Source organism: Lagopus leucura, unplaced genomic scaffold (genome assembly GCF_019238085.1).
Source record: "Lagopus leucura isolate 7727_CA_CO unplaced genomic scaffold, USGS_WTPT01 Super-Scaffold_100008, whole genome shotgun sequence".
Lineage (NCBI taxonomy): Eukaryota > Metazoa > Chordata > Aves > Galliformes > Phasianidae > Lagopus > Lagopus leucura.
The window spans coordinates 8116993-8130651 of NW_024962265.1; the positions used below are offsets into that span (position 1 = coordinate 8116993).

The 13659-nt window shown below is 35.4% G+C and overlaps 1 protein-coding gene across 1 annotated transcript in view; it reads left to right on the plus strand.

Moving 5' to 3' along the window:
* The window catches only part of SEMA3A (semaphorin 3A), a 170913-nt gene that overhangs the window by 38763 nt on the left and 118491 nt on the right, over positions 1-13659 (plus strand). Inside the window, exons 2-3 of the mRNA XM_042872901.1 lie at positions 9077-9234; positions 12520-12582. Of these exons, the coding sequence (XP_042728835.1) occupies positions 9077-9234; positions 12520-12582 (221 nt within the window). The remainder of the gene's footprint in view (positions 1-9076; positions 9235-12519; positions 12583-13659) is intronic.

The following is a 13659-nucleotide window of genomic DNA, read 5'->3' on the forward strand; positions in this document are numbered from 1 at the left end:
TTATTATTATTATTATTATTATTATTATTATTATTATTATTATTATTTTTCCAGAACAGAAGGCGTAAAGAGAACACTCTGGGGAAATCCTAGTGGCCTTCCAGTACCTGAAGGGGTCTACAGGAAAGCTGGGGAGGGACTTTGTAGAAGGGCATGTGGCAACAGGATGAGGGGTTTTTAAACTGGAAAAGGGCAGATTTAGAGTAGATATTAGAAAGAAATTCTTTACTGTGAGGGTAGTGAGACACTGGAAAATGTTGCCTGGAGAGGTTGTGGTTGTCCCCTCCCTGGCAGCATTCAAGGCCAGACTGGACAGGACTTTGAGCAACCTGGTCTAATGAGAGATGTCCCTGCCTATAGAAGGGGGTTGGACATGGGTGATCTTAAAGGTCCCTTCCAACCCAAACCATTCTATGATTCAATGATTCTAAGTAAAATAAAGAACTATAATGAGAAATAATATATATATGAATATAAGCTTAAAGCTTGCCTGCTTAGCCTGCAGCAGCACCCTTGGAGCTTCATGGAGGCAAATTAAGATTAGGAGCAAAATCAACTAATCTTTTACAGACAATGTTATTGTCTGCACAGTCTAATGTTATTAGACAATACAGGCACACAAGTGAGTTTAAAGCTAACTCAGGTGTATTTACATTGCATTATAATCAATATTTTGAGTAAATAGAAACTGTTCCTTTATTGCTTTGCTTTTTTCTCTGGGGAAAAAAAAGAAAAACAGAAAACAAAAAGCAAGTCCATGAACTGGTTATCTCCATCTTTCTTTTTTACAGGGAACAGTCAGTGAGCAAAATCTGTGGTCTGTACAATGGTTGGACCCAACTTACATACAGGCCATAGAGAGTAGAAGATATGACAGTCTTCCAGTCTCATTCCCATGTGCCTTTGCCACAGGAAAACAACAGTCTCTCTATGCTGTTAGTTATTGAAAAGGTGTTCATAACTGTAATATTTATGATATTTATTGAGACAATAATGAATTGTTTATAATAAAGTAATCAAAGAAACAATTAAACCATTTCACTTTCTTGATAACCAGTACCAGTTCTGCTTGTTGAAGCATATCTCGTTGATACCAGCAGTATCATACAAATGGCTGAGAAGTGGTGAACTAATAACTAGATTTGAGATAGTTAATGAATGGGATTTAGCTGGTCACTTATCAGCACCAGCTGATGATGCAATTTAAGGTTATACAGTGTCACTTTAACCAAGCACATTCAAGATACGTTACTCAAGATATAGTGCTGGGCTAGTGTTCCTAAAGTGTTTCTACTATTTGAGTTGAATCATAGAAACATAGAACCACAGAATCATGGAATGGTTTGGGTCGGAAGAGAACTTTAAGATCATTTAGTTCCAACACCCCATTATAGGCAGGGTCACCTCCCGTTAGACCATGTTGCTCTAAATTTGGGTTGAAAGGGACCTTAAAAGATCATGTAATTCAGTTCCCCTCATGGGGACTGTCCAAGTCACTTTTGACCTGGTCTTGAGCACTTCTAGGGATGAGACATCTACATTTTCTCTGGGGAACCTATTCCAGTACCACACCACCCTCATAGTAAAGATTTTCTTCCTTATGTATATCTAAAGTTTAAAACCATTATTCCTTATAGTTTCACCACATGCTCTTATAAAAAGTCTATCTTTGTCTTCCTCATAAGATTCTTCCAAGGTACTGAAAGGCTGTATAATAAGTTCTTTCCCAAGCCTTCTCTTCTCCAGTCTGAACAAGCCCAATTTCTCAGCCTTTCTTCATAGGGGAGGTGCTCCAGCCCTCTGACCATCTTCATGGGCCTGCTCTGGACCTACTCCAGAAGCTCTATATCTTTCTTGTGCTTCAGGGCTGCAAGCCTGGACACAGTAGTCCAGATGGGGCTTCACAAGAGCTGAGCAGAATGGGAGAATCACCTCCCTCAACCTGTTGGTCATGCCTCTTTTGATGCAGCCCAGAATATATTTGGATTTCTGAGCTGCAAGTGCACTGTGCTGGCTCTTGTCCAATCTTTCATCCACTGATATCCTCAACTCCTTCTCTGAAGGGCTACCAAGGGCTCCAAGTCTACTCATCTCCTATTCTGTACTAATGTATGGGATTGCCCTAACCTAGGTGCAGCATCTTACACTTGGCCTTGTCAAACTGCATGAGAGTCATGGAGGCTCACCTCTCAAACCTGCTGAGATCTCTCTGGAACTTCTGTTTTGTCAGCTTGATGTCATCTGCAAACTTGCTGAGAGTACACTGTCTGTGTCATTAATGAAGGTATTAAACAGTACCAGACTCAATATGGACCCAAGAGACACTACTCATCTTTGATCTCCACCTGGACATAGAGACATAGAGACTGTAATTCCCTGAATGTGGCCATCCAGACAATTCCTTATCCACAAGATAAGAAATGTTTGTAAGCAATTTTCATTAGCTCATTATTTTACTGTATTATTTTGCCATATTTTAGAAAACCTTAAGGGTTACAGAAGTCACCCTTGATACCTAGGGGCTCAATTAGGACACAAATGGGAGGTACTGAAGATGTTACCTACCCACACCTTAAGCTAGACAAGTTTTCCCTTAGGCAGAAATCTAGTTAAATCAGATTCTACATGAAAAAAAGAAAAGGTATAGATAATATTTTCATTTCCGATTTTATAATATAGTGCTTAACTGCTTATAAAGTTCACAGTTAAATATATACCAAAACCTTGAGCATAAAATCAAGTTCATAATATAAGATATTACAAATAACTTTACAAATATCATTGTTTAGTTCAGAGGTTAATATTTTTTGTGTTTTATAAGAAAACAACTCAGCAATGGAGATAATCTGGATTCATTTTCAGAGACAAAAAAAATGTGGAACTAATAAAAGGCAAACAGGTTAGCTTTTGAAATCTAAATGTTTCATGTCTTAAAAATGTCATGTGACTCCTTCAATTATTCAAATCAAGAACACTTTAAGGGCTGTCATGTAGCTAAATAGTGATGACATTAATGAACTAAAATCTACTCTCAGTTTTACAGTATAAAAAACATATGCATCCATATTTTGAAGTCAAAGGAGTCCATGCTTATGCCGGTGCAACTGAAACAAAACATTGGTGCAACATTCCTCTTTTCAAGTATCTGGTTTTAATCAAACTGTACTCATGGCTCTCAGGTTTTCTTTGCTTTAGTGGAAGGTAAGCAGGAGTGTTTCATTTAAAATTCTTGGATTGCATCATGAGCACACTAAAAACTGTATATCTTGTCCTAGCTACTTTCAATTGATAAATTGTAATGAAAACATAGTTCCCAGAACGATGCTCCGTTCCCTGAACTATGTTTCCAACTACATGTTCAGAAACAAAAGTATTACAACAAAAATAATGATTCTGTTTTTCTTCTACTCCTTTCAGTAGAGTTCAGTGAAATCAGGTGATTGGCAACTGTTATGATAAGGTAGATGAAGAGGATGAAAGCTAAGATAGATTGAACAGCTGTGACAGGCTCTGTTCCAATTGTATTTTGATTACCGATAAGATAACCCTCCCTTTTCTGCCTGCAATTTATCTCATTCAAACTACAATAACAAAGAATTGCCATTAACAACATATGCTGTGTAGTTTCAAGTTTATTGGGCCCATACTACACAAAAAAAATTGAAGGTACTGATTGCAAAATTTTTCTTTTTACATTACTAAAAATGGCCTGTTTCACTGTGTGAGCTCATGCATCTGTGTTTTGTTTCAATTCAGATAAAAATGATTACTTTTTGATAATCTCAAGTAACATAATTGTAAAATTATGTGAAATTATACGTTTTTGAAGTTTGGGCATTTCGGTGTTGTGTTTTTTTTGTGTGTGTTTTTTTTTTTTGTGTGTTTTTTCTTTTTTTTCTTTTTTTTTATTTTTTTAATCTTTTGCTGATAGTTTGATGAGTTAAAGATATACGAAAACAGAACTTTACTTGCTAAGGGCCTAATCCTAAATTCCCAGTGATATCTGAGGAGATATAGGTAAAAAAAATAAACCAAATCTTGCCTCCTCAACCTCCCACCCCACCAAAACAACAACAAACAAACAAAAATATTGGATGTGTGTGTCACTCAGGATCAGACTTGGAATGCAGACAAGCTCATCTGTCTTCAGATACCTCACAAGCACCCAAGTCAGTTCCTGTCAGTGTTTGTAATATAGGAATACATCAGCAAAACCTCTCTGTGTGCACCACAGCTGTTGTCTGGTTGGGATGGGGAAATAATACAACAAATCTTGTACCTTTTTCCTGTTCTATCCCTGGTTTTGCCAAGCAGTCTCTGCTGGCTATAGCAGGAGGAGGCTATAGAAGAGGTTAGAATTTAGACTATCCACTCCTTTCTTTGCACAGTAGAATTGGTATCTTAGAAATCAGCAAATAATCACTCAGAGAGTAATGACTAATTTATATCTGGGACTATTTAAACAGATATACGAACTGTTATAAAGTAGAGGCAAATATGCATGTGTAAGCAACAAATGCATGTGCAAACATGCAGCCACCTGATATTTGGTAGCCAAGGTAAAAGCCTGGCGAGAGAAGAAGGAAATGTTCTAGCATGACATTGTGGGAGGCACTGCTCACAATTCAGCAAAATCCCTGTTTGATGGCATAATACGCATTGACTCATCTTTTATCTACTGCTAGGAGATATACAATGAGATCTTATCATTCTAGGCAAAGGAATGAAGGTTGAGAATTTTGTGCAACCAACAACCCACTCATTTGATTCTCAAGCATGTTATGACAAGCAGTACTGACTGTGTAATCCAGTCACTGCAGAGTCGCCAGTAATAGGCCAGGGCCAGATCTGAATCCTTGTGAAGAAACTTGGATTTTTGTAGCAATGGATATGAGTTTTTGATTTTTGATTCTTATCAACAAAAATCCTTACTGACATGTTCTTCTGAAGACTATAAGGGGATCACAAAGCAAAGCTCATGAATTTTCTCATTTCTCATTGAAACACAGAAAAAATCTGCGCACTAAAAAGATACTTGCCTGGTCGTAGATAAATTTAAAAAATAAGAGTGTTTATTTTGTTTTGCTCTTCATTTGACAAACTCCACTGAAGGAACACAGACATAAACCAAGGTTTACAGTGAAATACCAACCGTGGATAAAACAAACATCAGGATCTGCCTGACTGTATTCATATTATCTATAGTTGTGGTTTTCTGGCTTATTCCTTAATGACAAAATTGTCATAAAAACAAACCAAATCTACATTCCTTCTGCATGCGTATTTCCATTGATTTCACTTTAGGAATTTGATCATTTTTGTATATACATACTATTAAATTGCAGTTCCATTAGCAAATTAAACAATCATGTATTAAAAGGAAGGAAAAATTGAAGGACTGGTTTTCTTGTGTAAATTTGTGAGGTTGATCTCGCAAAGTAAATGTTCTGACACAAGTCACACTGGATCAACAGAAATGTCAGTTAGAAAAGAAAGACCATACTAAGACTACAGAGAGACACACAGAAATAAGGTCAAATACCAGAAAGCTTGGAAACTAGTAGAGAAAAGAGAATGGAAGAAGGAACAAGCAAAGCAAGTCAGGATTGTGAATTTTAGGTTGTTAAAGTGAAGTGCTCAATATCAAAAGCTGTCCCACAAATCTTGAGAAACTCAAACTCCAGTTAGTTTCAGTGATCAGCACAACTGAATTTTTCTTATAATAAAATGGGTTTTTTTTAACAGATGGTGCTTTTCAAGCTGTTAGTTTGGGTCACCTGCAACACTCCTAAAAAATGTGGGTATCAAGTACTAATAACAAAAGCAGTGAAGTCTTTATTACATTCAGAATATCATCACTCATTTTAAATTTACTTCTTATATCATTTCATAGATGATAGTAAAGTCATAATGTGCAGTTGTTAGCTTTATAGGGAAAAATTCAAAGCAACAAAAATGATGATAGTTGAGGATGTGTCAAAAAGGAGTAAGAAAATGCTCTCTGAGCAATCATTGAATTAATGGTTCTTTACTGTAGCAGTTGGTGGGACAATGTTATAAACTTTGCAGTAAAAATAACTGGAAAAAGCATAAAAGAATTTCAAAAATGACTAAAGGGCTTTTAATACAGGCAATCATTGTTTATCTGTGCAGGTCATAGATTTGCCAAACTTCAAGATGAACAAGAAAAATGGAAAAGAATTAGAGTATGCATAGTAGACAGTATTAGTTTCATTGACTTATTGAGGGCATTCATCATTTTCTTCTTGTCATTGCAATGCAATCTTTGTTGTAAATCTTGGTTTATTTTAGCACTGATCAGACATGTATGTTGCCAACATGACTGATCGACACTTAACAGAATTGATGGATATCAGTGACCTTCTGGGAATGTGTCCTGTCACTGCTGTTTCTGTCATTGTCTCAGCAATAGTCTCTGGTTGGTTACTGAAAAGACACTAGATGGTAAACACTTTGAAACTAATTAATCTGAGGAAATTGAATACTTGATTTGTATTGATTGTGCAAATGTCATTGCTTTGCTCTTCAAGAGTACTTTCTAGAATGTCATATAAAGCTATATTAATCACTGAAGAAATGCATGTACTTTAGAATAAACAGTAGAGGAAATACATACATTATTTAGGCTTTCATCTTTTAGTTTTGCCGTAACTATATCCTAATTAAATTATCAGTGAATGAGAATCAACAGCACCCAAATGTCATTTTTCTCCTTAACATATTCTGTTTGACTCCTGAGAAGGAGAAACTTGATTTAACATTATTTAAACTATACTGCCTTGTATATGATAAGACCTAACTTTTTTTTCTTTTTTTCATTGAAAATTGGGAAACAACTATATGCCCTGTCGATTTACAATTTCCAGGAGAAATGTCCTACTGTTAAGGAAAGTATTATTATTTTTTTTTAATCCAGAGCCACAAAAGGCAGAATCATACCTCTATGAGTTCAAACTAAGAGAGATGAAAAAATTACAAAGGCTTCTGACAGCTATATTATAAAAAAAAAAAGATCAGATACAGATGACAGCAAAGCATTTCTAGCCAAGAGAGTTCTAAGACAAGTTAGGCAGTCAATCATCTGCGTCACATGCTATTCAGTAAGTCGACATTCAACATCTGAATCAGTCATTACAATGTAAAAAGAATTAGTAAAGTCTAACAAAATGCAAATCAGTGAACTGGAGGACAATACAGTCAAATTCTAAAACTTGGCAGGAAGCCAGAAGAATTATTTTGACAAGAATGCTTGGGATTATTTGATTTCTTCTTGTTACCTAAAAAAAAAAAAAAAATCTCAAGCAGTACAAATTTTATAGAGTGAAAATGTATAGTTATATTTAGCCAGTTTAAAACTAAGAGAATGAGGAAGAAAATTTAGCGTGTGATCTGATATGTTGCTGTACTTTAACCTCAGTGAACTATTTGATTCTAGGGGGAGGTTTTTTCAAATAAGTGCAAAGAATAGTGGGGCAAATCTGGGCTGAACAATGAACTTTCTTACAGTTATGTTCATCGAATGTGTTGCCTACTAATTCTCTCCACATTAGCCTTTATAGAATATCTGCTTCAAAATCCACCTGGTATATGCAAATGTGAAAAACAGATATAACATCTCTGGGACTACTGAGTTGGAGATGGTGAAATTCTGTGAAAGTATCTTCAACCAACAACTTTGTTGTCCTGGTTACAGTAAAAGAAAGGGGAAAAAGTAACAATTACGAAGAAATATTAATCAGAAGCTTCTTTTATAACAGCAGCTTCACCTTCATTTTTATCTGCATAGGGTATATTCTCATTTACTCACTAATTAATTGAATCAGTTGTGGAAAATTGAAGTGAGCTTGTTGAAAACTAAGAAGTCATAGCAGATAGCTGCACCACTAGGCAGAAGCTAGACATTTAACTACTGCTCTTAAGTGAAAAGACAGACATCTTTGCCTTGGCAGATCTTGGTCATGACACATATGCTAGCTGCCTAGAGGTCTGACCATGTCCTCTCTTGGAGTGTGCTCCAAGCCCTTGGATTCAAATGAACCCTCTCTCATCTGTCCCCATGGGTGTTGTGTGAGGAGTTGTTTTGGCATCGATGCAACTGCTTCTGCACCTAAAACTGTACTTGGTTCTGTGTATCACAAGGCCAGAGCTTGAACCATGCAGGATTTCTCATCATGGGGAAAGTTTCTTATCAGTATATTACTAGTACATGATTTGAAATGATAAAGTTGGCTTTGGTCCCAATATGAATGTAGGTAGACAGGACTGAAGAAAGAGTGCTTTCATGAAAGATTATACTAATACATTCTGCATTATTGTATTGAAAAATATTTTACAGCAATTTCAGACAAATGAATTTATCTTTGTTAATGCTTGTGTATAGCTCAGAGGAATTCTGTGGATTCTTGCACTTAAATTAATCCTGTTCTTGGCAAGTTCTGGGAGGAGTATGAAAACTAGAAAATTATCCTTAAGTTTAAAAAGAAGTAACGTTAACTTATCTAATTTTATTCCTGTGATGGATAAGTACACAACTCCCGGTATCAGTAAGCTGAGACGATAGTAATACACAGAAAAAGATCGCGTGTGTCTTCTTAACTCATCAGCTAGTCTTTCTTATCCTCTTTCTTACAACTTACAGATGTGTGAAACAGTTCTGTATGTTAGAATTCTGAGACTTCATGTTTAAATGTGGTTTTTATCAGCTGATCATCCTCAGCTTCATGCTTGTAAATCTCACTGATTGAACAGAGCTGAATATTGTCCAACAGTTTATTAGTTACATGGATAGAGTTTTGACTATCTAAAATCTCATACACAATTTTAATTGATTTTGCTGATGACCTTTGTTTGTGTAGAGCTGAATCTCAGTAGCAGTCTGAGTGCGAATACTTGAGATAACAATATTCACAGGTCCAAGTATATAATACTTTCACAGATTTTCATTCCATAGCAATAAATAAATAAATAAATAAAAAATAAATCCATACAAGTCAAAACATAAGTCTGTAATCTATTTGACCAGATTAAAATAGAAAACATTATCTTTATCTTGCAGAAATGTTGGAATCCAATAATGTAGTCAATTTCAATGGACTAGCTAATAGTTCCAGTTACCATACTTTCCTCTTGGATGAAGAACGAAGTCGGCTGTATGTTGGAGCAAAAGACCACATATTTTCTTTCAACCTGGTTAACATCAAGGAATATCAAAAGGTACAGTTAGTCATGTTTCATATGTCTTACGTGTTTTATATGTTTCACAATTTTGTATAGGACTATATGACTTACATAGGAAGTGTCTGTATATCAGGAATACTACCACGGCTAAACAGCCAAATGTTTGTCAACTCTATGAAGAGAGAAATTATTATGAGCCTGTAAGTGTCGAATCATTTTTATTTTCCCAAACTATGAAAATTTAAGTCATAAATGAATAATCCAGCTAATTTACAAACAAGATATACTTTGTGTTTGTTTAAAACCAAACATACAGTTACGAAAGTCTACAAAAAAATCCTCACTTTTCCCCATTTGCAGATAGAAATATTCTATTCATGACTCTGTGTTGATTTCTTATCTTTAGCCCAGCACTTTAAAGCACTTTTCTCCTGCTGCTCATTAAGCAAAATAGATTAACTATTAAAAAAAGAAAATCTGACAAATAGTTTAGTGATGTTCTGGAATACGCTTTCTTGCATCCCTAAATAAAACCTTTTCTTATTTACTTTAAAGTTACAAAATGCTAAAAAGGTAAATAATGGGACAGAAGTTTGATTTGTTATATTTAAGCATTTTGATGGCACATTTTAAAATTCAGGGAGTACTCTTTTATGAGAGATATATTGCTTCAGTACCGGGGGATTTTTTTCTTGGTGTTCCTGACCTTTTGCCCGTTTCACTATTAGCTTCCTAAGGTGATAGCAATAAATACCTTGTGTTTTTTGTTCATAGAGAAGACAGGTTATTCATTTGTATTCTCTAAGGAGAAAGGATAAAAGGAAAACTGTATATTTTCTTTTCTATTCTCTTTAGAGTAGATATAAAGGAAACTAGCTATTTATTTGAATTCTCTGAGGGATTCATAGTTTAATGTGCAAAACATCTGGAGTAATTAAAGGAAACAAGGTGTTTCCATTGCAGAAAACCACTCTGTAGAACGGCAGGGGTTGTATTTTACTTACTTTGCTATTAAGATATGTTTAGAACACTATTTGAATTTCTATACAAATATTATTGTATTATATAAAGAATTGCTGTTGATTATATAGAACTTAAATAAGAGACAACATGGACTTCAGATCTAAGAATAAACTAAATTCTTAAAGAGTTTTGGGGTCTGCTTATTGAGGACAGGAGGGACACTGAAGAAACTTCAATCAAAATAACAACTAAGTTGGTACTGCAATTAAACTTCATCTTTCAGCATATTAAAATTAAGCCCAATCCAACCAGACATTGAACAGTTCCAGGGATGGGACATCCATGACTTCCTTTGACAACCTGTTCTGGCGCCTATAAGGAATAAGGAATTTATTCCTTATATCTAATCTAAATCTACCCTCTTTTTGATTAAAGTTGTTACCCCTTGTACAGTCAATTCTTATCCTTGTAAAATGTCCCTTTCCAGCCTGCTTGTAGGCAACTCCAGGTCTTCCCAGAGTCTTTCTCTTCTGCAGTCTGAACAATCCTAACTCAGCCTGTCTTCATAGGAGAGGTGCTCCAGCCATCTTTGTGGCCCTTCCTCTCTGCTCACTCTAGCAAGTCCTTCTTATGTTGGGGACCTTGTAGCTAAACAGTGAATAGAGCACTTGCTGATGAAGACTGAAGAAAAAATTTAATTGAGTACCTCAGCTTTTTCCACATCCCCAGTAATCAGGCTTCCTATTTCCTTCTGAAAAAGGCATACATTTTCCCTATTTTTACTTTCATCACTGGTGGACGTATAGAAGATTTTCTTTCTGACCTTGACATACCTGTTCAGTTTTAATTTTGACAGAGCTTTAGCTTTGCTATCATGATCCTTGACTGCTTAGACTATTTCTCAGTATTCCTTTCAGTGTTATTGCTTCCAGCCTCTGCAAGTTTCTGTTTTCTGTTTGAGTATGTCCTTGTTCATCCATGCAGGCCTCCTGGTGCTTTTGTCCGACTTCCTTCCATTGCTTAAAAATAGTTCAATTTTGTTGACATTTAAACCAAAATAGAGAAAATACCATAGTGTAAGAATCGGGAAAAAGAACAGCCAGCCATTCATTTAATAGATTAAAATATTGCTTTAATTAATATAAGAATCTTTGCCCAAAACTTGAACTTTACCTGGTCCTTCTGGGGGATCTGAGAAATTTGGTTAATGTTTTTTCAACCTAGTAAATTTTAATTTTCACATCTCTTCATATTTTAAGCTGGGCATAGAAACAGGAAGTAGAAGGAATCCTTGGAGAGATAATGTGCTTATAAAATTTTCAACATTATTGTACAGACCTCAGACAGTCAATTTCTGTTTACTGATTTTATTACATTTTAAGAAAACTCCAAATTTAAAAACACAGTTGAAAACTGTATTTTTGAATGACACATATAACATCTCCTTCATCCTCTTCTGTCACTTATATTCATTATTTTTCTGTTTCTATTTTGTTTCTTTTTGAATACTTTCCTTTTAACTTTCTTTTGACAAACACTATTGAACACCGTGGTTGTAATTCAGACTTATTGCCACTTATATTCATTATCTGAGACTCCCAAATGAGCAGCCTGGCATTTTATGTGAAGATCGTGTTTTATTCTATATGTAATTCCTAAAAGCTTTTCAAAACAAAACAAATCAAATAAACAAAGCAACAAAACCCATAATAATAATAATAATAAACAAAAACCATGAATAATTGACTGTGAGGGTCTCCATTTTCTCCATTTTCTGCAAAGCAAACACTACAGTAAACCTATGTTTAAGTTTTTGCGTATTTGAGTAGCTCAATTGGAACAGAATGAACATTTCTGCTTCAATGGTGTGATACTTTTCAAATATCACAGCTTCTTTTTTATTATTTAATTAACTAAATCTAGAAAAATACTCAACTAGTAGTGATACTGAAGAGGCCGATGCCTCATTTACAATGCTGTAACTTTAATCTTAGATTGTATTTCACATAGATCAGATTTACTTCTAGGAAGTATCTGAAATTTTTGGCTCTGAGTCTCCATTTCATTATGTCAGATACAAAAGCGGAAGAATACTCAATACGTTCAACTCTCCATTCATATTCAAGATTTTCTGCTGAGGTCATAATATAGATTATATTTCAAGATTGTTTTTACTGTGATTCTTATCATCTCTATTTTGTTCCTATCATTTCAATTCTTTGTTGTCAAATGTTGTCAAGGAAGAAGAAATAAGAATGAGCAGAAGACAAAATGAGTGAAGACACTTTGTAACACTTGGTCTGCAGTTTGTGGTAACTGAAGCATGAAATAATGTGATTTTTTGCTCTATGTCTTTAGATTTCTTGGCCTGTATCTCATTCCCGAAGGGATGAGTGCAAGTGGGCTGGAAAAGATATTTTGGTAAGTACAAATCTTTTTACCCTTTTTTTTTTTTTTTTAATGAAACATTCTAAATATTTTATTAGACTTTATTGTGTTAATTCTTAAACTATAAGGCCGCATATCTGGGCTACTTCAAACTTCTTAATTCTATACAATTAAATTTTACCTTTATGACACAAGGCAAAGTTTTTAAGTGGAAATCATAGAAATGAAATTAAGTTTTGTTAGGAAAAGCAAAAGTTTATTCTCAAGAAAAAGAAGGGAAAGGAGACATAAGCATGAAAAATATTAACCCTTGCATAATGTTCTTCTGACTTCGGGTTACTGACGTTCTGCTTTATTTTTGCATTCATGAAGGTTTCAGACCTGCAGTGATACCCAAGCACTTCTTCCTCTTTTTTTTTTTTTTTTTTTTTTTTTTTTTTTGGCTTTGTGTACTTAGCAAGATCACGATCAAAATGGTTTTACTATTCTGTATTTGGTACCCCAGGATAGACACTGTTACACTAGACCCAATTTTCTGTACATTTTCCCACATTCCTCTGGATGTCTTATTCCCCGTGTTTTATGAGGTAGGATAGAAATAGCCAGTATCCTCTAAATAATACTCATTCTACAAGTCTTCTACTCATTCTACAAGTCTACAAGTCTTCTTCAGCCTTAAGAAAAGAAGACTGAGAGGGGACCTGATCCAGGTCTATAAATATCTAAGGTGTAGGGGGCAGAATGGTGAGGCCAGACTGTTTTCAGTGGTGAGTGGAGACAGGACAAGGGGAAACGGCCGGAAACTGCAGCATAGGAAGTTCTGCACAAATGTGCGCAAGAACTTCTTTACAGTGAGGTGATGGAGCACTGGAACAGGCTGCCCAGGGAGGTGGTGGAGTCTCCTTCTCTGGAGATGTTCAAGACCTGCCTGGATGCCTACCTGTGCGACCTGCTGTAGGGAACCTGCTTTGGCAGGGGAGTTGGACTCGATGATCTCTGGAGGTCCCTTCCAACCCCTACAATTCTGTGATTCTGTGATTCTGTGATACACTGAGAATAACTTTTGCCTTTATAACAAGTGTATGGGATATGGGAAGACAGGGCTGAAGA